Genomic DNA, 22,694 nt, shown 5'->3' on the forward strand with positions numbered 1-22,694 from the left:
TTGAACAGCCTGGTGTTGGACACTCTTTCCTGGGGGAGCCCAGGCCATTCTACAGAGCTCTTGCTATGTGTGGTGTTGCTGCATCCTGAGCCCCAGTCATTCCCCTGCCCCTGGGAGAGACTGTTTGAGATGAAAAGATGGTCGCTTTCTGTCCTTACCAAGGCTCCTTCTTCAGGCTAAATGCTCTCAGTTCCCAAAGCTCTCCTGCAGGGATGTTTACATATCCTGGCTTTCATCGTTGGCACGTGTTTCTCTTTGTCATTGTCCTGGTGTCCACTAGGTTGGGTCCTGAGAGGAACAAGAATATCATTTGGCCGAATGAATGCAGGCTCTGGAGACTCAGACAATGCCCTTGGCCTTCCTGACTCTTTACAAAGCTCTTTCCCACCTATGCTCCCCTTTGCTTTCCTCAATGAGGGTTGCCAGATAAAATACAGCACGCCCAGTAAAATTTGAATTTCAGATGCAATATTTAGAACACATTTATTCTAAAATATCATTCGGTGTTTATCTGACATTTGAATGTAGCTGGGCAGACTGTATTTTCATTCGCTCAATCTGGCAGCCCTAGTCAAAGGAGCTCTTAAGAGAATCCCATTTGGCAGATGGGAAAACTGAGGCCCCTGGTCAAGATCACCCATAAGGCAGGAGAAGATGGAGTCAGGACCGAAAGGCATGTCCTCCAACTCTTAGTCCAGGACCCGCCTCCCGCTGCCCGCTTCTGAAGGGCCTGAGCTGGGGTGTTCCTGCGTTCCTCAGACTGTGCACCCCCTCATGATGTCCCTTTCCAAATCGCTGATCTATGCCTCCTCAGGGTTCCCTCTTGCTCTGTGTCTTTCTCTGCCACTTTCAGCCTCACTTCCCCTGTTTTAAAATTCCCTCTGCTGTCACGGGGATGTTCCCTTCCTCCTGTGGTGGTGGTGGTGGGGGGGGTCACAAGCACAGACCAGACCCTGCCAAATCACCAGCACTCCCCGAACGAGTGCCTTTTCTCACCCAAGGACCCCCTCCTGCCCTGGATTTTTGGAAACAGCAGCTTCTGTGCCCCAGGTTGGGGGCAGGGCGGGTAGGGAGAATAGTGGCCTCCCCAGAGAGTTGGAGAGGAAAGGAATTTTCTAACCAGGAGTTAAAGGGGAAGAGGGATCATGAGTCACCTCTGGTTTTCCAGAGGATGTGGGTTTTTAGCTGAGCAAATGGGAATTCCACATATTGATAATCATTTTAGTGGAGATTCAGGTTTATTCAATGCCTTCTGTCTAGTCAGCTGAAGCAATTTGCATGCAGACTGAAGCTGAAACTTCCCCTGTCACCGCCCCCCCCCCCAGGTCCTTGCAGGCGGGAGGAAGAACGTGAGGAGATAGACTAACATTTATGAAACGTCTTTCTATTTTGTGTATGCTTGGTGTGCACTAGGCTGGGGAAGCCTTGAGATAGTTGAAGGGGGGCGGCCTCAGCCCAGTCACCCCAGTAGGGAGGCTGGGGCCTGAGGTCACCAGCTAGGACTTGCAACCCGGGTCTGTGTGACCCGGATCCCAATAAGCTGCTGGCGGCCCCCCTGCAGCCTCCGAGGGGGGACTCCCTCAGAACAGCCCCGTTTGAGTAACTGAAACCCTTTGGCTGGCCCTTAAGAAAAGAGTGCCTGATTCCAGAATCCGCCCAACAAAGAAGATTTCTGTCTTTTTTATTTTGAGTGACAGAGAGGGAATTTTGGCTCCTCCGTGGGTCTAATGAGACCCAAAGAATATGTGGTCTGGCCAAAGTCCAGCATGTGGGGTATAGTGGACGAGTCCCCCATATTCTGTCAGTAAATGATCATCTGGCTTTGTTTCCTTGCGATGAAGCAAGATCAGTAGCCTCACTAGCTGACACTTAAACCAAGCCCTTGTGTGCCAGGCCTTGTGCGAAGTATTTAACGATCATGGCAAGCCTCTGAGGGTAGGAAGTGGGATTTCCCATGATACACTTAGGGGAACCGAGGCACAGAGAGGCTGAAACACCTGCTTCGGGTCACACAGCAACAAGCTGGACCTGGGCCTGTGTCCGTAGGTCACGGACTTTACCACTGCATTCTGCACTCAGCTCTGTGTGACTTCTGGAGACAGAAGAATGGAGACAGCAGATGTGTGAGTGTGGACCGCCCCAGGGGCTGTTCTGTGTGAGAGATGGTGCTTATTAAAACCACACAGGAGCCAGGACCGGCCATAGCCCCCACGTCCCTGTCCCCAAGCCACTGATCCCTATCAGAGTTTCTGGAAAGAGGCCTTATTGCCTTCAAAGGCAGTTCTAGGAACACCAAGGCGAGATTTCCCCCTGGAGGGCTTGTAAATGAGAGCGTGATTAGGGTTCTTTCTCACCCAGTTGTTAAGCCACTCTGAGCGAGGACCTCCGCCATATAAATGGTCACTGGCGTGGCAAGGGCTGTGAGACCTGACCGCAGGGGCCTGGCCTAGCCTGTGGGGTCGGGGAAGGGATGTTGGCGCTTCGGCGGAAGGATGAGTGCGTGTGAACAGCGTAAGCACAGGGTAGAGCATTCTGGGTCTGGGAACCCGTGGCCAAGGATGCCACAGCTGCAGAGGAACGGCGGGGCAGGAAGGGAAGACGTGTGTGAGGGGTGGTGGGAGGCCCTGCCAGCCAGCCAGACCTGGATTCTGGTCCTGCCCATGTCCCCTGTTGGTTGCTTAGTCTTGGGTGAGCGACTTCGCCTCTCTCTAAGCCTCGATTTCTCCTCTGTAAGATGGGCCTCATGGGGTTACGGTGAACAGCCGGCGAGGGCCCGAGCAGCACGTTCCGGCCGGAGCCCAGCGTAAGCTCCCGTTAACGGCGGTTGACGGGACCTTGAAGTCTCACGCGTGGTGTCTGCACACAGTAGGAGTCCTGGAAATGGTTGCAGACGTGGTTGGTTGTGTTTTGGTGAGAGTCAGCAAGACGAAAGGCAAGATGTGTAGAGCGGTGTCTGGGAGCTTAGGCAAAAGTGGGAACAGGGGGCGCCTGGGTGGCTCAGGTGGTTAAGCGTCTGCCTTCAGCTCAGGTCATGGTCCCAGACTCCTGGGATCGAGTCCCGCATCGGGCTCCCTGCTCAGCGGGGAGCCTGCTTCTCCCTCTGCCTCTCTCTCTCTCTCTCTCATGAATAAATAAATAAAAAATCTTTAAAAAAAAAAAAGTGGGAACAGGATCCAAATTCAGGGCATTACTCATTGTTCTCTCTTGTGAGGACATGACATGCTGCGTGTCGGTCGGTCAGGCTGCCCACAAGGGTGTCTAGTGCAGAGCCGACTGGGGCTCTGCGGGCTGTACTCGGGGGGAAAGCGGCCTGGAATTTTCTCTGTTCCTCCCCCGAGTGCTTTCAGAGCCCAGCATTGCGGCCCTGCCAACAAGGAAAAGGCCTGCCCTAAGCAAGCCGCCACCTTCTCCCCATGTGCCCTGCAGCCAGAGTCCCTTTTCCACGGATTCCTTTCCCCTTGGCGTTGGATACCCATGCAAGTCCCTGCCCCCCACCACACACAGGCCTTCTTGGAAGGGCCTGCAGGGGCGGCGAGTGTGGTGTTGCTGTGGCTCCCCAGGGCCCCAGGTGTCAGTCAGGCCCGTATTGAATTCAGTCCCCACACAAGCCACCCTCAGGCCTGCAGCGGGAAGAAGGAGCCTGTGTTCCCAGAGCTGCTGACTGATCCCCTGCCCACAGCCCGGGCCCCAGCTGGAGCCAACTGTGCCAGGAGAGCCTCGTCTGTTTATTTGTGGATCATGGGGAACTCTGGGCAGGCCACCGCTGGCTCCCTTCATCCAGGAAAAGAGAGGGAGAGAAGCAGCAACCAGCAAGGCCTAGGGAGGTACACTTCTCTGAAGGGCTGGCTTTTCCTTGGACCCCAGCCTCTCCTGGCCAGTGATCCTGGCCTTTTCACTCCCCTCTCTCCCTCCTCTCCCAAGACGACTTCAGAATTGCCTGGAAGCTCTGGAGACGGACTGCCTGGTGTGAATCCCAGCTCCATCCAGTCCTAGCCCTATGGAGCCTCAGTTTCCCCGTCTGTAAAATGGGGATGGTAGGAGGGTGAATCTCCAAGGGCTGTTGTGAGGAGTCCTCAGGTCGAGGCAGGTAAGGTGCTGACCTCCATGCCTGGCAGACAGTGCTGTTTGTGTTAGTCTCGGCACCTGTTGTGACCTTACTTCCTGCAGGAGAACATAACTTGATGGAGCTGAAAGCACCATTTCTTGGCAGAGGTTCAGCTAGAAGGTTTGGTTTGACCTAATCAGGTGGGGATCCTGAGGTCCAGAGGGCAAGGGTTTTGCTCAAGGTCCCACAGCCCGTCCCTGGCAGGGCCGTGGCCGGACGGTGGTCGGCCTCTGTGTCAGCTGATCTGAGCCATTGCAGGGGCCGGGGGGGTGGGGTGGGACCCGACAGTGTCTCAGCAGACCACGCCACCATCTGTGAACTCGCACCTTCTCTCTGTCTCTCTCCTCGGGCCCGTCGGCCCTTCTGCGGAAGTCGGGCAGGAATGCGATGGAGACCTCTCGGGGCAGTTCCCACAGGAAGCCCGGGGCACCTAGCCTTCCTCCCGTGCATCCGCGCACTTGCCAGGGACCCCCACAGAGCCTGACGCAGGGAAGGGGGAAACTGAGGCCCAGAGAGGTCAAGCACATTGTTTGAGCACGCATAGCAGCCAGACACTCTAACGAGTCACAGCAGATGGAAAGGGGGGAGAAGAGAGCATTTTCAGGGGCTCCCTATTTCTGGGTGTGGGCTTACCGTTATGGCTGCGACTGGAGGCAGTAGTGGTAGGGGCGGGCTGGAGCTGAGGACCCGTGAGGGGAGGAGGGTGGGCTTGTGCAGAGAGGATCCAGCCACCGCCTCATTCTCAACCAGGCTCCTCACCTCAGCACTATGGGCATTTTGAGCCAGATCGTTGTGTGTTGTGGGGCCTTCACCCACTAGATGCTGGTAGAGCCCCTTCGGCTGGGACAACCCCAGATGCCTCCAGACCGTGCCCACTACTTTGTACGCGTAAGTCAGCTCTCCCTGAAACGACTCTAGGAGCCTCGTAGTACTGATCCCCGTTTTAGATGGGGAAACTGAGGCACGGAGAGGTTAGCCACCCCAAATCACATGATAAGCAAGCAGCAGAGGAGAGATGAGACCAGGTGGTCTGACAGAGCCAGTGGGGTTGTGTCTTCAGAAGCCCAGGCTAGGAGACGTTGGGGATCATCCCTCCCAGGCCAGACTCCTGGGAGCCACCTCTCACGATGTTCTCTTCTCTTTCTCTTGCCAGGGCGACATGGGAGCACTGGGTCCGATTGGCTATCCAGGACCCAAGGGCGTGAAGGTAAACAAGAGCCATCCCTGAATCCGGGTCTCGTCCCTTCCAGCCACCCCCCACCTTGACCCATGGCAGCCCAGAGGGAAGTGTGCCTGGGCACAGTGTGGGGGGAGGGGAGGACGGGGGCTCCGAGGGGTGCTGGGATGGGAGCTGGCAGCTCAGCAGCTCAGTTCTTCCCGGGCCTGAGAGCCAGTCAGCTTCTGTATGTCAGTTATGGCTGAAATGTCTCTTGGACAGCAGTCCTTGAGCTGAGCATGAGTCTCATGTGGTTCCAGACGTCAGGGCACTGAAAGGCCAATGGGGGAGGGGGGGAGGGCATCACCAGGGACATAGAAACTATAGTGGCAAACCAGTGAACTTCGTATGTCCCTGGGTGGGATGGGCATGCAGGAAAAAGATGGGCCAGAACTGCTAGGACCTCATTCCAGGGACGACCCCATGTGGCCAACGTGCAGGGGGCAATGCTCGTGGAACCCATCTGTCCCCATGAGCAGCCTTCTCCCCTGGATTTGTTCGGAGTGCCATGGCTCAGGAGTCAGCTGTCCCTTCTCGTGTTCCTTTAGTCCACATCATGGCCCTCCGAGCTGGGGGTCATTGCCCCCTTTCACGGGTGAGAAAACTGATCGCTGGGTGGGGCATCGAGCCCCGGGTGGGCATGGCAACCCAGTGGGTGTCAGGCGGGGCACTTGCCTTCCGTGGCTTTGAGACCCCCCCTCACAGCAGGATCTGGCCTTTGTCTTGCAGGGACTGATGGGGAACATGGGGGAGCCCGGACTGAAAGGTGATAAGGTGATCTGAATACTCCCTTGTTGCATTGTGTTTTATCTGCATGCGAACCAACCCCCTCACCCCCGCCTCAACGCTGCTGCTGCTTTCTCTCCAGGTCCACCCCCCCTGCACACCTCCTGCCTCCCCTCTGGCCCCCCTAAATATGTGTTCCCCGGCTTCTTCCTTGTACCTGAGGTGGAGCTCAGGCAGGAGGTCTGGGGCGTGCAGACCTTGGAAGATGGAGCATGGGGGGCTGTTGAGGCAAAGGTGGGGGGTAAGGCAAGGCAGGTCTCTGAATTCGGAGAGCAAAGCTGAGGCCAGCATCTAGACTCGGAGGCCGAAGCCAGGGCGGGGGAGGTGTGGAGGGGGGAGCGTTGCTGAGATGACAGGCCCCGTGGCAGGCAGGTATGGTGTGGGGGCCGGAGACCTCTCCCAGCCACAGGAGGAAATGAATCCACATAAGCCACCGCAGTAAGAACTGGGAACCCACCCCCAGAGAGCACGTGGTCTGACTGTGCAACAGAAAAGCGGGCACAGGCCTCTGAGCCCCTGACCCGCTTTCCTCCCAGTTGCCATGGGGAGGCCGCCCGTGCCACGTGTCCTCCCCATAGTCCTGCTGCTGAACCCACCCTGTGCCAGCCCACAGTTGGACTGGGGTCGGTGGGACCCCGGGGCTCAGAGCAGGGCAGCACCTGGCCCCGTCACGCGGTATCTGAGGGACGGAGACGTGAAGGGCTGGGGGCGGCACTCCCTGAGCCCTGTCCTGTAGCTATCTTCCTGCCCTCCCCTCTTAGCCTCTCACCCGAACCAGGCACCCCAAAGGGGGTGTGGGAGGGCTCGGGCCTCCAGGGACCTCAAGCACGAAGCAGAGCTAGGGCAGAAGGGCAGAGCTGATGAGGCCCTGGGAGGTCACCTCCTCCAGTGCCTCCATTTCCCAGCTGGGGAAGCAGCCCCAAAGAGTTCAAAGAGCTGCATCAAAGGAAACTCAGCCCTCGGGCTCTTAGAAAAGGGGAGGTGGGGGGCTGCAATGGGTAGCCAGGGGTGCCGTGCTTTCTCCATCTGTTTCCACCTCTTCTGCCTCCTCACTGTTCCCCCCCCCCCGCCACTGGGCCTCTAGCTGCAGCCCCCCCTGGGGCTCCCTCGCTCCACCTCTGGCCGTGCCCCACTGACTTCTAAGCCCCCTCCTCTGTGGCCCTCCCCTTGAGTCTCCCCCACAGCTACCTGTTTGCTCTGGGGTTTGAGACATCAGCGCTCTGGAAATGTTGAAGTCATGGACAAGGGAGAAAGGAAGAGGGGGTGTGGGGTGTGTAGGCATTGAATTAAGCTTTTTATAGGCCCCTCTGCAGAGCCGGCCTCCCGCTCACTGGTCCTTCAGGAACATGGAAATAAACGTGTGTTACATGGAACTCGGCTGGCTTGCTGACTGCTGGTGCCTGGCTCATTTCGAGATGTGAAAGCTCTGGAAAAAAAAAAAAAGAAAGAAGTGGAGGAAATTGTTTTCCTGCCCATAGTTTTCAAGAAAATCAAATAAGTCTTTGGGGTTGAAAAAAAGAAGAAAAGAAAAAGGACTTTCTTTTCTGCCCTTTTGGCTGGGGAGGGGTCTTAACATTGCTGAGAGGGCCCCCACCCCCCGGCCCTCCCCTGGGATGACGGAGCCATCCCTTCATGTTCCCTGGCCGTCCTGCCTTGAATCCCAGATTTTCCATGACCCGGCCTGGCCGCGGTCCCACTTACAACCATTTGGCTCTGTCTTCCTGCATGGAGGAGCCTTCTGGAACCGACACTCCTGCTCCAGCCCAAATCCATTGTCCTGATTTCTTAGGTGTCTTTTTAAACTTTTTTTTTTTTAAATCCCCTCTGTTCCTCCTTTGGACATTAAACACACACACACACACACACACACACACACACACACACACCGAAAAAAAAAAAAACCCCAAAAACTTTCTTGGCTCCCAAACCTCTGGAATATTATACAGGGTTTTCCAGATTGGAAAAACCAAAGTAAGTTTTTTTTTTTAAAGCTATTTATTTATTTATCTGTTTTAATTTTGGGTTTTGTTTTACCAAAGTTTTTTTTTGAGGGCTCATGGCCTTAGCTGCATGATGTGGGCTCTCTAAGAGTCTCCATTCTTCCCAGTTTCCTCCTCATCCTTCCTATTGCTCCCAGGGCTGTGAGTGTTTTTGGAGTGCTGGGGCTGGGGTGCCATTGGAAACATCCAACATGGCAAGCTGGAGATGATGAGGGCTGTGTGATGGGACTCTGGCTGTAAGAAGAACCGTCTTCCCGTGTGGTTCTCTGATAGCTTGTTTACCAGGATGTGGCTGAAAATAGGGAGGGACCAGAAGAGACCCCTGAAGGCCGGAATCCATGTCACCCTAGGAAGGAAACACTCAGAACTAACTCGAGACCCGTTTACTCACTGTTTACACATAGTCTTAGCCAGCCAGGCTAGCTGGTTTCTCATGCTATAGCTGATTACAGGCAGCTAATTAGAAGTGGCCCCACGCTGATGGCTGGCATAGAGACTCCCACAGGAGGAAGAGTGACAGCTCCCAGCCCGGTGGTGAAAAATGCCAAGCAACAGATGCGAACGCTCAGAACCCTCAGAACCCTCCGTGATGGGGGGGGGGGGGGCGGGGAGGCACTGTACAGTACCTGCCCTGTGTGACATGAAGCTGATGATGAAGACGTTGAAGGATCAAGAAGCAGTTCCTTTGATCTGCCAAGTGTCAGTTGTTCAGGAAAGGCCAGGCAGTTTGGCTTTGTTAGTGTGTTTTCAGCCACCTGAGCAGCCCCAGGCTGGTGTGCAGCGAGGCTGGCTCCGTGCCCCCCCGGGGCCTGCCTTCCCCAGCCAAGCTTCCCCGGGGGGCCTGCCCTTTACTCTCACAAGGCTGCTGCTGGTCAGATCCACTCTGGGAACAGCCTCAGCCAAGCTGTACCTTGCTGGTGGGTCTGGAAGTGGGGAGGCTTCCGGAACCCACCGTGGTCTCCATTGTAACGTTCTTTGCTGGTGTGCATTTAGGGTGAACAAGGGGTTCCAGGTGTGTCAGGAGATACTGGATTCCAAGGAGACAAGGTAATTGCAGCGGATTCTACCCCCCCCCCTTCTCTGGTCCTAGCTTCCTTCTCAGGCTCCCTCATGGGCCAGGACCCCCCCTGCAAGATGTCTTCCTTTCACATAACCCTATCTTCTCCAGCCTCAGGCCCCCATCACCATCTCTTCCCTGGCCTTGACAACAGCCTCCTGACTTATTGTCAGGCCCCCTGCCCCTTCTCTCCCAGTCTGTCTTCCTCACTGCTGCAAAGCTCTGCTCTGTGCTCGCAAACCATCCTTGGCTCGCTACTCGCCCCAGCACCCAGGGTCCCAGTGAGCGAGCCCCTTGGACCCATTCCTGCCCCTCGCCCTTACAGCCCCGAACTCCACCGAAGTGCCCTCTGCCCCACACACTGCTGCCTTGCCTGGCACACCGTGCCCTCAGCCTCTGCACGGCCCCATTCTTCAGAACCCTGCTCAGATGCCATTTCCTCCACCTGCTCGGACAGTGGCCACTTTCCTCTCCGCATGCCCTGAGCAGCCTGTCCGCCCGTCATCTGTGGCCGCACCTGGTTGAGGGCGACTTGGGCTCAGCCCTGTGCCAGACAGCCAGCTCCCTAAGGATATTGCCCCAGACTGCCCTGGCAGAGCTCAGCTCAGAGTCCTGCACAGAACAGTGAACATTTAGGACATGTTTGAGTAAGTGAGTGAGTAACCGGCCTTACTGACTGGTGGATGAACGGAGGCAGCTTGCCGAGGCCGGCTCCTCTTTGCCGGTGTCCGGCACCATGTGGCCACATCTGGACCTCGCCCAGCCAGTCGACAAGGTCCAGATGTTGGCCCGCTCTCCCTCTTCCTCTTCCCTCCCTCCTGGCTGGCTTGTCCTGACCCAGCCTCGGTGTCTCCGGAGTGCAAGCCACGCAGGCCTGGCTGCTTCCCTGCCTGGGCCCCCGTCTCCAGAGTTCCTCAGGCGTAAAGGGCACTGCAGTGCTCGCTTGGAGCCCCCCGGGGTCCCAGGTTCCAGGACGACTTGCTGAGGACAGGGCCTGCTGTGTCACCTTTGCATCCCTGAGCCCCGCCCACAGGGGTGCCCCACTGGAGCTTGCAGGCAGGGAAAGTGAGGGGGGAGCTCATCTCCCCCAAAGGTGGGTGTTCTCTAGCTGCAGGTGGGCAAGGGTGACTGAGCAGCTGTTCACCTGGCCATTTCTGTTCCTTACTAACCCCAGCCTGCTCTTGGTCTTTTCCAGGGGAGCCAGGGATTGCCAGGGTTCCCAGGTGCACGGGGGAAGCCGGGGCCTCTGGTAAGTACCTTTGGCTCGGACACCCCCAAACCTCACACTCTCCAGTCATGAAATGTGGCCAGGGACACGGTCACATCCTGGACTGCATTTCCTCCTGCAGCCGCCCTGGTTGCCAAGCAGAGCTGGACAGGAATGAGATTCACCCGTTTTACAGAGGAGGACACTGAGGCCCAGAGGGGCAGGAACTCACCCAGTGTCAGAGATGGGGATCGGTCACTGTCAGAGTTCTGGGGAGAATCAGAATCTGGGGCTCCCAAAGCCTTGAAAATAGCAGTAGCATTAATAACGTGTATTTCTTGAGTGTGACTATGTATCGGATCCTTGCCATACCATACCTCTTTGAAGGCTGCCAACCACCCCAAGGGCTAGAGTATTATTATCCCTCCCATTTACAGATGGAGAAACTGAGCTTCTACAAGATGAAGTGTCTTGCCCAAGGATCCCATGGCTGTAAATATAGGAGGCGGGGTTTGAACAGTAGCTCCTGGTTATCTAGGGAGATCTCATGCATAAGCTCCTGAGTTTTTTCAGCCATCCACAGCCAGGCGGCTAATACAAAGGATGGTGGAAGGTGGGCCCTCACTTACCCCTGCCTCCCCTGCCATCTCTTCTCTTCCCCAGGGCAAAGTTGGAGACAAGGGATCCCTTGGGTTTCCTGGGCCTCCTGGACCTGAGGTATGTGAGGCCATATTTCTGCGTCCGGCTATAATTGGGACTGGGTGTTATCCTTGGGAAACCGAGATCCAGAGACTGGGGGAAGGGGGTACTTACCTGAGGCCATGCAGCAAACGAGAGATGGGGCTGAGAATAAAAATTCCAAGATCAGAGATCTTTCATTTTCTGCCTCTGTGCCCCTGGTGGCTTTCAATGACAGTAGGACAGAAGCTGGCTTTGGAGACCCTCCCTAGCTTTGGGGTCACCTTTATAGTTTCCAGAAAAAACATCAGGAAAGCCCTCTGAACTCGGGCCTGCACCCTTGACAGGAGCTCCTGTTTCTCTAGCCTGAACCCTGGAAATTTTCCAAACACCCAACTCCCCCTGGAAAAAGTTCAGGGCTCAGGGTTCCGAGGAATGGGGAGCAAGAGACAAACATGAAAATTCTGGTGTTTGAATGGAGAATGAGAAATCATGAAGGATGATTTAGCACTTAGTGTAACTTGCCTGAGAGGTTCTGATGCACGTGAGAGTTAGCACAGGTCTGTGCCTCTCGGTTAGCATTCACACTTCACATAGATACAATGGCGTGATGCGGCCAGTTGAGCTCTTCCCTTCCCCCACCCCCACAACGGGGACCATCTCTGGAGAATGGGGTGGTCCTGCCATCTGCCCAGGATCCTCAGCACCCAGGCTCTCTGGGGGTCTAGGCCAACCCCAGCCAGTCCCCATTGTGTACACACACCTCCCCATCTTCCACAAGGTCTCAGAGACAAAAGTCTCACTCTGCCGGCTTCTCCAGACCCTTCCAAAGATCACTCCTGGTATCACCCAGATAGATGAGGGATCGTTTCCTGCAAGCTCCAAGTTCTGACTTCCCACTGTGTTGACTTTGGCCGTGACACAGTCCTATCTTTAGACGAATGGAGTTGGCCTCTCTTCCATGGCCTCGATTCCTTCCCCTGGCCGCTGCAGAAGACTTTTTTAACAGTCCAGGTTTCCCAGCAGTCTGGCCACTGAGGGTGGGACCCATGCTGCCTCCCACTTATTAGGCACCACCTCGGGGCAGCGGGCTGTGTAGTGGCCCAGGGATGAGACCATGTTGAAACGCAGCCAGAACCATGGGAGGGAGGTAGTACGGCCACCATGTTACAGATAAGGAAACTGAGTCACAGAGCAGTGAAGTGACTTCCTCGGGGTCACTGCTGCTTGTAGCAAATAAGTTCTCTCCTGGGTCCCTGGACAGATCTGGGGTCTGCCTCTCCACCTTTGTGTTCTGTTTGGATTGGCTAACTCCGTGTCCAGAAGATGGTTCTGCTCAGCTGAAGACAGAAGCTGAAGAGCATGTCAGCACCTTCCTGGGTCTCTGCGCCTTCTGAGAACATGCCCAGTGTGAGGGGCGGGGCCGTGTGGCTCCTGCTCTGCATCCTTTTGGATGTAGATTTTTACTGAGCACTTACCAGGTGCCAGGTGCTGAACTAAGCACTTTGCTTGCATTATTCCCTTCAGGCCTCAGAACAGCCCTGTAAGGTGATGTTGTGGTCACCATTTTGCAGATGAGCAAGCCAAGGCCCAGAGATGCTCAGGGAACCTGCCCGGGGTCACACAGTGCGTTGGTCGCAAAATAGGACTTTGAACCTCTTGATTTGAAGAAAAAGATGTGGTAGCTTTGGTTTTCTGTGTTAGCTCAAAATTCAGACCCATTCTTGCCTTTGCTAGTAAGAAGGGTGAGAGGATGTTTGAGCTGGAATTTAATGGGAGTCACCAAAAGATCAGAGAGGAAGGAAAAAAGCCACTTATGGAAGGGACATGGGAGGAGGCATTTTGATCTCAGGGATTCATATGTGAAGATTTTGGTTTCTAGTTGTCAGGAAACTAAGGGAGTAGTGGGGCTGCCCTAAAAGTGACTGCGGTGCTAGGATGAATTAACAGAGGTATTACACCTACAACAAGGAAGGGGATGTTCCTGTGCTGGCCTCTGCTGGTCTCTTCACACCCAGAGAAGCACCAGCATCCTAGTGATTGCCAACAATGGAAGCTGACCGACTGGAGGTGGCAAGACTGAGGGGCCCTGGGCCTCAGAGTAGAAGCCATTCAAGGGACAGCAAAGGGCAGGCCTCTGGGGAGGGGAAAACTGGTCTCCAAATTGTGCAAAGACTACTGTGGAAAGGACTCCCACCCCCTGTGCTTTGTGCAGTCGTACGGGGCAGTACGAGGTTGTCAAGGGGAAAGGGAGGGAGTTCTGTTCCATGTCAGGAAGAAGCCTCCACTGCACGGCCAGCCATCGGGAACAGGCTTGATCTGGGAGCAATGAGCCCTCCTTGGTGTTGTGGGGCAGAGTCCAACACACCCAGCCAGGACACAGGCACCATTTCAGCTTTGGAGAGGAGCTGAGCTTAATTAGACCAGCATTTTGCAAGCCCTTCATTTTTTTTCTTTTAAAGATTTCATTTATTTATTTGACAGAGAGAGGGAGAGCACAAGCAGGGGGAGTGGCAGGAAGAGGGAGAGGAAGAAGCAGGCTCCCTGCTGCACAGGGGGAGCCTGATGCGGGACTCGATCCCAGGACCCCAGGATCACGACCTGAGCCGAAGGCAGTGACCTAACCAACTGAGCCACCCAGGTGCCCGCAAGCCCTTCAAAGTTGTAGCAAACCCGGCACATCTTCATATCTGCAGGATCACTGCAATCAGAGGCTGCCATTTCTTGGAGCAGAGGAGGGCTGGCTTTGGGGCTCCGGCAGCCACAGGCCCAGGACGTGGGAAATTCTGGGTTACACAACCTTGTGTGTATCGTGCGCTTGTTGCAGTGTTAAGTATTCTCTTGCATTATCTCATTTAATGTTCTCAGCAACTCTCCGAGATGTACGGGCTGTTACCAAGATCCCTGTTCTAGAACAGAGGACTGCAGGGTCCAGGTGGTTAACGGACCTGCCCGGGGTCCCATCCCACGCAGGAAGGGACGGAAACCTGGGTAGGTCTCCCTCCAAGACCGACACTCTTAGCATTTCCCTTCACCCATGGGTGACCCTGCTCTCTGCTTTCCCTCAGGGATTCCCCGGAGACATTGGCCCCCCTGGGGACAACGGCCCAGAAGGCACGAAGGTGAGTCCCTGCCCAGGGTCGCTGCAGTCAAAGCTCCCTGCTCTGCGGGAGGAAACCACAGGCCTCTGGGGCTGGCTACCTGGCTTGGAACTGTTGGGGGTCTTGCCAGCCTCTGATGGACGTGGAGGTGCCGCCTCTGAGACCTCTTTCTGTTCCCTTCTCACCAGGGTAAGCCTGGAGCTCGAGGCCTGCCGGGACCCCGTGGGCAGCTGGGGCCCGAGGTGAGACCGTCTGGCCCTGTCCCCTGCCTGTCCCCTGCCTGTCCCCTGCAGCCTGGCCTGCTCCGTCTGGGGTCCTAGAGGCCTCTGCTGGGGGCCCAGGGCCCTTCAGCCCAGACGCCACCCCCGGGCTGCCCCAGGCTCACCCTCCCGTTCATCCTTTACGGCCCTACCTCATTCTCTGGCCTGGCCTGGCTGGCAGGTGACTTTCTGCCTTCGCTGCATCCCCATCGCCCAGGGCTTTTTTATCTGGAGGCCACTGCCGCTGCCCCTGCCCATAGCACAGTTTCCCGGTGTGTGGGTGTGGGAGAGTAGAAGGTGAGGCCCTGAGACTCGGGGTGAAGACACTGTGTTGGGTCCCCTGGTTAGTGGATTCAAATGTCTGCTTGAGCCCAAAGCCCATGACAAAGACCCTATGCTACTAAGTCTGTGCTCCTGGGAGCTGCCCGGGGGGCATCCCAGAGAAAGACATGACTTGCAGAGCCAATAAGTGGCAGAGTGGAGATTTGCTTATTTCCTTATTCACGCTGAAGGGGATTGAGAAGTTCTCTGTGGGAGGGCCTGTTGAGCACCCCATGGGCTCGCCCCGGATTTTGCCTATGCCTGAGGCCCCCCAGCACCCCCTTAGGCTCAGGCCCCAAGGCCCCCGTGACACACAGACAGCCCCGGCTGAGGGCACAGGAGGCCCGGACTCACCACAACCACAGGCAGGCATCCAGCTGACATGGATCTCTTTGCAGGCTGGTTCTGGGTCTGGCGGGGGCCCAGTGCTGGCTCTGCGAGCGGCCACGTGGGGCTGCTTTCCTGGAAGCTGGGTTGGGGGGTAGCCCCAGAGGGGGCCTCTGGGTTAGGCCTGGCATGCCAGAGGGGCCAGTTTGGAGGCTGCCCTGGCCTGCAGGAGGACCCAGAGTGGGAAAGGAGGGGCGAGGAGGGAGGGATGGCGCCAGCCACGTGCCTCTGTCTACATCCACATTACCACCCGAGAGCCTGCCACTTGCTCACGTCCCCATTGATTCATTCATCCACCCCTGCATTCGTTCACTACTCCGTCTCTTCCCTCTCTCATGCCCCTTGGCCCCACCTGCACACCTATCCTGAATGATGTTTGTGACAGAGTAGGGGATGGGGCCTCATCACTGTCCTCTAGGAGCTCCACTTAGGCTAGTCGTCGTACTTTAGGATGGTCCTCTCCGTTCGGCACCATTTTACAGATGGGGACACTGAGGCACAGGGCGGTTAAGCTCTGCCACTGAATCAGTGGTGGAACTCAGAATAGAGCTTGTATCTCTGAGCTACAGTCGAGGCTCTGTACCCACAGCGTATGATGAGGTTTGACTTTCTGCCCAGCCCTGCCACGAACCCCGGGCCTGTCACATTCAGGTGACACTGGGAGCCCCCTTCATGTGGAAGTCCCTGTGTGGCCTGGGTGGAAGCCCGGGGGGGTGGGGGTGGGGGTGGGGACCAGGCATACCATTTCTTTTGGTCCAGGAGAGCTCTCCCCTGTCCACCTCTTTCCCTCCTTACAGGTCAAGTTCTCCAACACCCTCACTGGATTAATTTCTCCTTTTTCCTCCCTTGTGTCTCCCAACTCTAGGGAGATGAGGGACCCATGGGGCCACCTGGGGCCCCTGGCTTAGAGGTGAGTGTCACTGGCTCCCGGGGAGGTGGCATTTGTCATTCCTGTGTGCAGATAGGCAACACCCAGGTGGCGCTCTGCCGAGAAGTCATCAGCGGGAGCCTTGGGCCAGTCAGAGAAGGGCCTAGAACAGACGCAAAGGACAGAGACAAGAGTCGGGAAACCGACCAGCTGTGCTTGCCCACGTGCCATATGCTGGGGTTGGCATCCGCTCCCATGCATTTGACTCTCCATGAGAGTTCCATTGCTGGTCTTAGTTTCACCCACGGCCATTAGGCTCAGAGAGCAAGGGGTTTAGCCCAGTGTCCCACAGCCCGGAACCTCACCTTGTGTCCTCCCCACTGCTCTGCTCCAAGTGGCCTTCCACAAGGCCCATGCCAGGGAGGGCATAAGCCAGCACTGCACGAATATTTTGGTCTTGGGGCCTGTTTAATCTCTTTAAAAAAAAAAATGATTGTGGACCCAAAATGCTTTTCTTTGTATGGGTTCCCTCTATGGATATTAGTAATTAAAACTGCAAACTTTTAAATGTATTTATTAATTCATTTGAAATAATAATAAGCCCATTTCATGTTCACAAAAATAATAGTTTTACAACAAAACAACACAAAACAACCAACTGGCTATATTTTCCAAAGCAAAATAATCTAATGAAAAGAGTGGCATTGTTTTACCGTTTTTGCAAATCTCTAATGTCTGGTTTAATAGAAGTCAGCTGGATTCTCCCATCTGCTTCTGCATTCAATCTGTTGACGATACCACATGTCATGTAGCCTCTGGAAAACTCTGCATACACTCATGAGAATGAGAGAGACACAGGCAAACGTCTTGGCGTTATTGGGAACCTAGTCGTGACGTCATGCATCCCCTGAGAGGGCCCCAGGGATCACAGGGGTCCCCAGGCCACCTTTTGAAAACCACGGGCATAAACTTTCCATTCCGCCGGGCCCTGTATCTTCTGTCCAGTTCCTTCCGCTTCCTCATTCCTTGAAAGCAGGTTTCAACATCTCCATTTACAGACAGGAGGGGGAGACTTCCCTGAGGTCACACAGCTGCAGACCCCCCCCACCCCCCACCCCTGCATCTCCAGACCAGCTGGCAACCTGGGGCCCTCCAGGCTCTGCATCCTTTCCCCGCTGGGGCATTGCAGCCCTCCTCTGGGCCAGGGCTGGGACCTCAGCAACGCTGCCCCCCTATCCCCTTCCTAGCTCCCCTCACTCACCTCTCTCTGTTGCAGGGCCAACCTGGCAAGAAGGGGTTTCCTGGCCGGCCCGGCCCGGATGGCATGAAGGTGAGGGGACCTGGAAGTGACTGGGCTTGGGGGTGGGGAGGGTGTTCGGAACATCTGGGAAAGAGAAGAAATGGGGAGCCAGCAAATGAGGGCCCCAGGAAGAACCCCAATCCCAGAGGCAGTTGTGGAAAGGGGGATCAATAGTCCCCATTTATCACAACATATTGGTAACAGAGAGGAAAAAATGAATAAGAACCTCAATGTCCAACAAGTAATGGGATGTAATGCAGCCACCAAAGATGGTGTAGTGGAAGAGTTTACAAGACAGGAGAAGGCCCGTGTGTGTGGAGGTGGTGGTGTGGTGGTAGTAGGAAGCAGGTTCCAGATGGAGGGTTACTGGACAAACCTGTCGCAGGGGCCCATTGCACCACGGTCCTGCATGCTCAGAGCAGGGGCTGCAGTGTGGATGGGGCCTCTCTCTGGGTGGTGGGAGTAGAGGACATTTCCGTTTTCTTTTGTGGGCCTCTAGCTTTGCCCCATGATGTGCAGTCAATATGTATTACATTTGGTAACAGTGGTTTTTGTTTGTTTGTTTTTGTTTTTTAACTTATCAAAAGAGAACTGGCCCGGGTAGGAGAGTGATGGTCCTCAGCACATGGGCAGCCTCGCTTAGTGGCTTTCCAAGGACTCCTCTTGCGGGTTGGATTTTCCAAGCCATCCCGGACAGAGTGTGTTGGGCCACGTTTACAGCTGGGCAGACACACGAGGGTGAGGGCAGAGCCAGGGTAGCCCAGTACATCCACGTCCCTCTCCGCTCAGCAGACATGGCCCATGTGTCTGTCTGGCCCCTCTGGTTCTCCTGAGCATGAGGTCTGGGGGAGGTGCTGGAGGGAAGGATGAGGCTCGGACCCTGATTGTGGTGAGCCGTGTCCATTTGTGAGCCAAGCTCCTGGCTAGTTGGACTAGTTTAGCCCTTGTCCTGCCCCCCTGAGGTCTCGGTCTTACTCCCTCAGATCCCAGCTGGGTTTCTGTGGTGAGAGCGGTGACATAGTCTGGGTGGATTTATCCCACGGGGCTGCTCGCCTCTCTCCAGCTCCCGCTGTGGGGAGACCAGGGCGGCTGTAGCTGCCTAAGGAACAGGAGCTACCCTGGCATGGGATAAAGCTGGCAGACAAGGCTATACAAGAGGCCACCAAGCGTGAGGGCTGGAAATAGCCTATGAGACAAATGAGTCTGATTTCCCTTATTTATAGATGGGGAGGCTGAGCCCAGAGCAGAGACAAGGCTCACCAGTCATGTTGTGAGCCGGTGGCAGAGGTCTGGTGGGTTAGGGTCTAGGATCTAAGTGCCCTGACGCCTTGGCTCCCTGATCTTCCTGTGGTGGGGCAGCCTGATCCAGTAGGAATGGGGATTTCAATCAGTCAGACCAAAGTTCCAATTCTAGCCCTGCCTCTAGCTTGCTGTGTAGCCTTGAGCAGACCACCTTGCCCCTCTGAGCTTTAGTTACCACCTCCACAAAATGCAATGGGTTGATGAACAGCCCAAATGAGATACAGACCGGAAGGTACCAAGTCATCTGCCAAGGGTCACTCAGAGGGAATGCGTGGCTAGGGCCATGTCTGGGGCCAGAAGTTCTGTCCAGGTGTCCCATCATTTCTGCCATTTGTTTGGGGTCTACAAGGCCAGACTCTGGAGTTGAGGTTCCTGTCCTTCCCTACTGGTGGGGACTAAGGCCAGTCACCTGAGGGTATTCCCTGGGGGGGCCTCGACTACCATCACCCATCCCAAGTGATCCTCCTCCTTTCTTTGCAGGGAGAGCCAGGCGACCCTGGACGGCCAGGGCCCGTGGGTGAGCAGGTAAGTCAATACTAGTCTCTGAACACAATGACTCTTTATTGAGCACTTACTCTGTGCCAAGCCCTTTGGTAAAAGTCTCCACACGCATCCCCCTTTCATTCCCACGCTAGCTCCTAGGGTCAGTTAGCTCGTCTCCCCCTTTCATTGAGATGGTCACTGACTCTCAGGGAGGTGAAGTCACTGAATGAGAAAGCTATGAATCACAGTCCCATGGCCTGGCTCTGTGGATGTTTTTGGAGCATTTGCCCAAAGGGGTGACATGACTTTTCTCCCAGAATATTACAACTGGAAGATCCTTCAAGAATCACCAACTGTGCTCCATCTACAGATAGGGAAGCTGAAGACCAGAGAAACATAGCCACCTGCCAGGGGCTCTTGGTCTGGGCCACCCTAACATATAAGGAAAGCAAAATTCAAACCAGTGGCTCCGGCTAGTTGGGAAGTCAGGCCAAGGTCTGAACAGGAGAGGAGGTTGCAAGTCGTCGTTAAAAAGGAGGTTTGAGAATCATGACCTTCATTATTGAGGCCCAGGGCCCTCAGTGCTACCGAGAAACAGCTGTGAGTGCTGGGGGGTGCAGACAGCCTGGCACCACTTGAAACCTTAACCTCTGGGCTTGGAGGTCAGGTTGAAAGGTAGCAATCTCCTCCCCTCCCTTAATGAAGCCCCCTGAACCCTGCAAGGGGCTGCCTTGTCCTGGAGACCCAGAAGAATCTGCTCAGCTGAGAAACACCATCAATGGCGTGAGAGTCGTGCACGACGGGCTTCCTTACCAGGCCTGCAACATCTGTTGGGGGGAAGAAAGGAATTAAAGCAGGGGGTGGACTGGATTTTTGAAACCTTTCCAGTGTCATTCGAGCACATTCTGTGGGAAGCCCAGGAGTTTGGAAGGGCTGTCACGGCCTGGATATATTTCCTGATTGGAAAAAAAGGCCATGCAATCAGCAAATTTAACTTCATAGTTATGCTGGTGGTAAGGGCCCTCGGGAAATAGATCCTTAGAATCCTAAAATGTCGGGACACGAAGGATCCTTGCAAAGCGCTCTGTCCCAGGGTCCTAACCTTTTCTGTACCTTGGACCCTTTGGCAGGCTGGTGAAGCCCACAGACCCCTTCTCAGAATAGAGTTTTAAATGCATAAAATGCACAATGAAGGATTAGAGAGGAAATCAATTCAATTATGAAAGTATGTTGAATGTGATCTACTCATAGATAGGCTTCTTTATTAATGCATTAAATAATGAGATCCAGCAGCAGGTCTAATAACAACCTCACTTTTGAAGCAGTGACAAGCCTTAGTGACACATTTTGAAATATCCTTGACAATGACTGTAAAGTGACATGTAACTAGGATAGTAACAGGTACTGTGGGTTTGTCGCCTACACTCAGATTTGAGGGAAATGCTAAATTTCAATTAGAGGTCAGTGAAAATAAAAGTGATTTTTTTTTTTTCCTCAAGTTCAGGGAGCCCCTGAGTTCTATCCATGGGGTTTTCCAGAAGCCCCAGTTTAGGACCCCTGGATCCTTGCCCACATTGGCAATCTGATTAACAAAGATGACTGAGTAAGGTAGTGGCAAAGCTGGGGCCAGGAGGAGCGGACAGCTGGCCCAGGGCCGCCCCAGGCCCGCCCGGTCGGCAGAGCCCCCCAGCCAGCTGCCTGGCTAGCTGGGACCACAGCTGGAAAGAAACGCCTGTCTGAACAGTGAGGCAGAGCCTGAGCCCCGTGGCTGCCAACAGGCACACAGGGATGCCACACCAGCTATGCCCTTGGCTCCCTCCCCATGTGGGAAGGGGCAGGCCTCTCTTGTTCACGGCAGAATCAGAGGGTCTCCAGGAAAGGTTATAAGGTCCTCCCTAGGATGATAGTATCAACTCCACTGATTGGACCCCCATTAAGTACCAGGCTCTGGTGCCTGCCTGCCCTTCCCTCAGCAACCCCAGGGTGGTAGTTAGTGTCCCCATTTCACGAATGAGGAAAGGAAGGCTCTGGGAAGTTAGGTCACTTGACAAGATCTCCTGAACAGCAACACAAGTGTCAGAGCCAAGGTTGAACACTCGGTGCTGCTGGATTCCCAAGATCTGCCTTGGAGGAACTGGAAAATCCTTTGACCTCCTGAGCCCTTGCCATTTTGTAACAGCTAGTGAGAGCGCAGGGGGCTTGCCAGCAGGCCCTGTCCTAGGTGCTGGGGACACAGAGATGATCACAGGCTCGGGCCTTGCCTGGAAGAAGCTCCCTCTAGCCAGGGAGAGGCCGGGCGTGCAAACATTTATCCCGAGATGCCTGTTCTCATGGAGGACCCACAGCTGTCTTGTTCCCAGTTGCACTCCCAGTGCCTCGCGGAATGGCATACGAGGGAAGAGAAGGAAGGAGGGAGAAGAGCAGGCATAAGCAGACAACAGCCCTTTATCTGTAGACAGCGTGAGGACCAGGGCAGCCCTCTTCCCAAAATCAGACCCTGCCTGTGCAGGACCCGTTGTAGGTGACAGAGCTGCCTCCTCCCCTGTGTCCTCGTGCTGGCTTGAGAGAAGCCAGCTGTGTCCGCAGCGGTCAGAGCTGCTTCTCCCCCCACCCCCCAGCCAGGTGGAAGCCCTGGGCCTCCGGGGCTGGCTTCCCGGCCAGCCTCATCTCTATCCGCAGGACGGGCCTTCCAAGATCTTCTGGGACAGCGCCCCACAGGTGTCCTGGGAGCCGGGGTGGGGAAATGGGGCACTTGTTGTATGGCCCTTATTCATTAGGATCCTGTTTGGCTTCTTGTTTGAGGTTTATGACCCGCCTGCCTTCCAGGACCCAACAACTCATAAATTTAAAGTAGCTATGAAATTTCTGTTTCTCTGGGCCAGTCGGCCAGGGGCCTCTTAACAGAGCCGTTTTTATTCCCATTGCTTTGCATCCTCTAAATGTCTGAGTGCTCCCTTGTGGGGCGCTCAGGCCTCTGTCTTAACCCTATGCCCTTTTAAAATAAATTAGAACGGGACGGGAGGCAGCTAACATTTATTGAGTGCCTACATGAGCCATGCATTATCTTCAAGACTCAGAACAACCCCAGGGAGATAGGGAGAGACCTTTCTCGAAAGTGCCGCCCTTTGCAGATGATGAGGCTCGGAGAGGCTCTGTGACTTGCCCAGTGTCTACAAACCTAAAGACTGAATGATGATGCCAGAAAAAGTGTCAGGTGCGGGGCTTGGCACTCAGTAAGTGCCAGCTTTTGTTATTAATGTTGCTGTCACGTTGAAAATGCTCTAATTGTTTTTTAAAGTAGGTTGTTGCAAAAGTCAAATACTTGGTTATTGTCTGTGACTTACTGGCCGTGACCTCATACCTTGTACCTTACTCCTCTCACCTCATACTTCAACCCTGAAGGGTCTCAGCCCAGGGAACCAGGACCTCCATGGTGTGGTGAGGGTGTGGGTGTGCCGGGGGATCTGTGCCCTGCTCACGGCCACACGCTGGGGAGGCCCCGGGGTGGAGGGACAGGTGCATGGGCCTTGGAGCCACAGCAGCAAGACACACACGGTCGTGGCCTGAGCTGCCACTTTAAAACGGTCTCTGAGACCCACAGAGCTAAGCCTTTGGAAATGGGC

At 55.2% G+C, this 22,694-nt stretch overlaps 1 protein-coding gene across 3 annotated transcripts in view; it reads left to right on the plus strand.

Annotated features, from left to right (window-relative positions):
* The window catches only part of COL27A1 (collagen type XXVII alpha 1 chain), a 135,992-nt gene that overhangs the window by 61,231 nt on the left and 52,067 nt on the right, over nt 1–22,694 (plus strand). For all 3 annotated transcript variants that reach the window (XM_078061643.1, XM_036121912.2, XM_036121913.2), the window contains exons 15-24: nt 5,259–5,312; nt 6,051–6,095; nt 9,101–9,154; nt 10,360–10,413; nt 11,035–11,088; nt 14,118–14,171; nt 14,339–14,392; nt 15,984–16,028; nt 17,263–17,316; nt 19,069–19,113. In XM_078061643.1, the coding sequence (XP_077917769.1) occupies nt 5,259–5,312; nt 6,051–6,095; nt 9,101–9,154; nt 10,360–10,413; nt 11,035–11,088; nt 14,118–14,171; nt 14,339–14,392; nt 15,984–16,028; nt 17,263–17,316; nt 19,069–19,113 (513 nt within the window). The remainder of the gene's footprint in view (nt 1–5,258; nt 5,313–6,050; nt 6,096–9,100; nt 9,155–10,359; nt 10,414–11,034; nt 11,089–14,117; nt 14,172–14,338; nt 14,393–15,983; nt 16,029–17,262; nt 17,317–19,068; nt 19,114–22,694) is intronic.

Source organism: Halichoerus grypus, chromosome 14 (assembly GCF_964656455.1).
Source record: "Halichoerus grypus chromosome 14, mHalGry1.hap1.1, whole genome shotgun sequence".
Lineage (NCBI taxonomy): Eukaryota > Metazoa > Chordata > Mammalia > Carnivora > Phocidae > Halichoerus > Halichoerus grypus.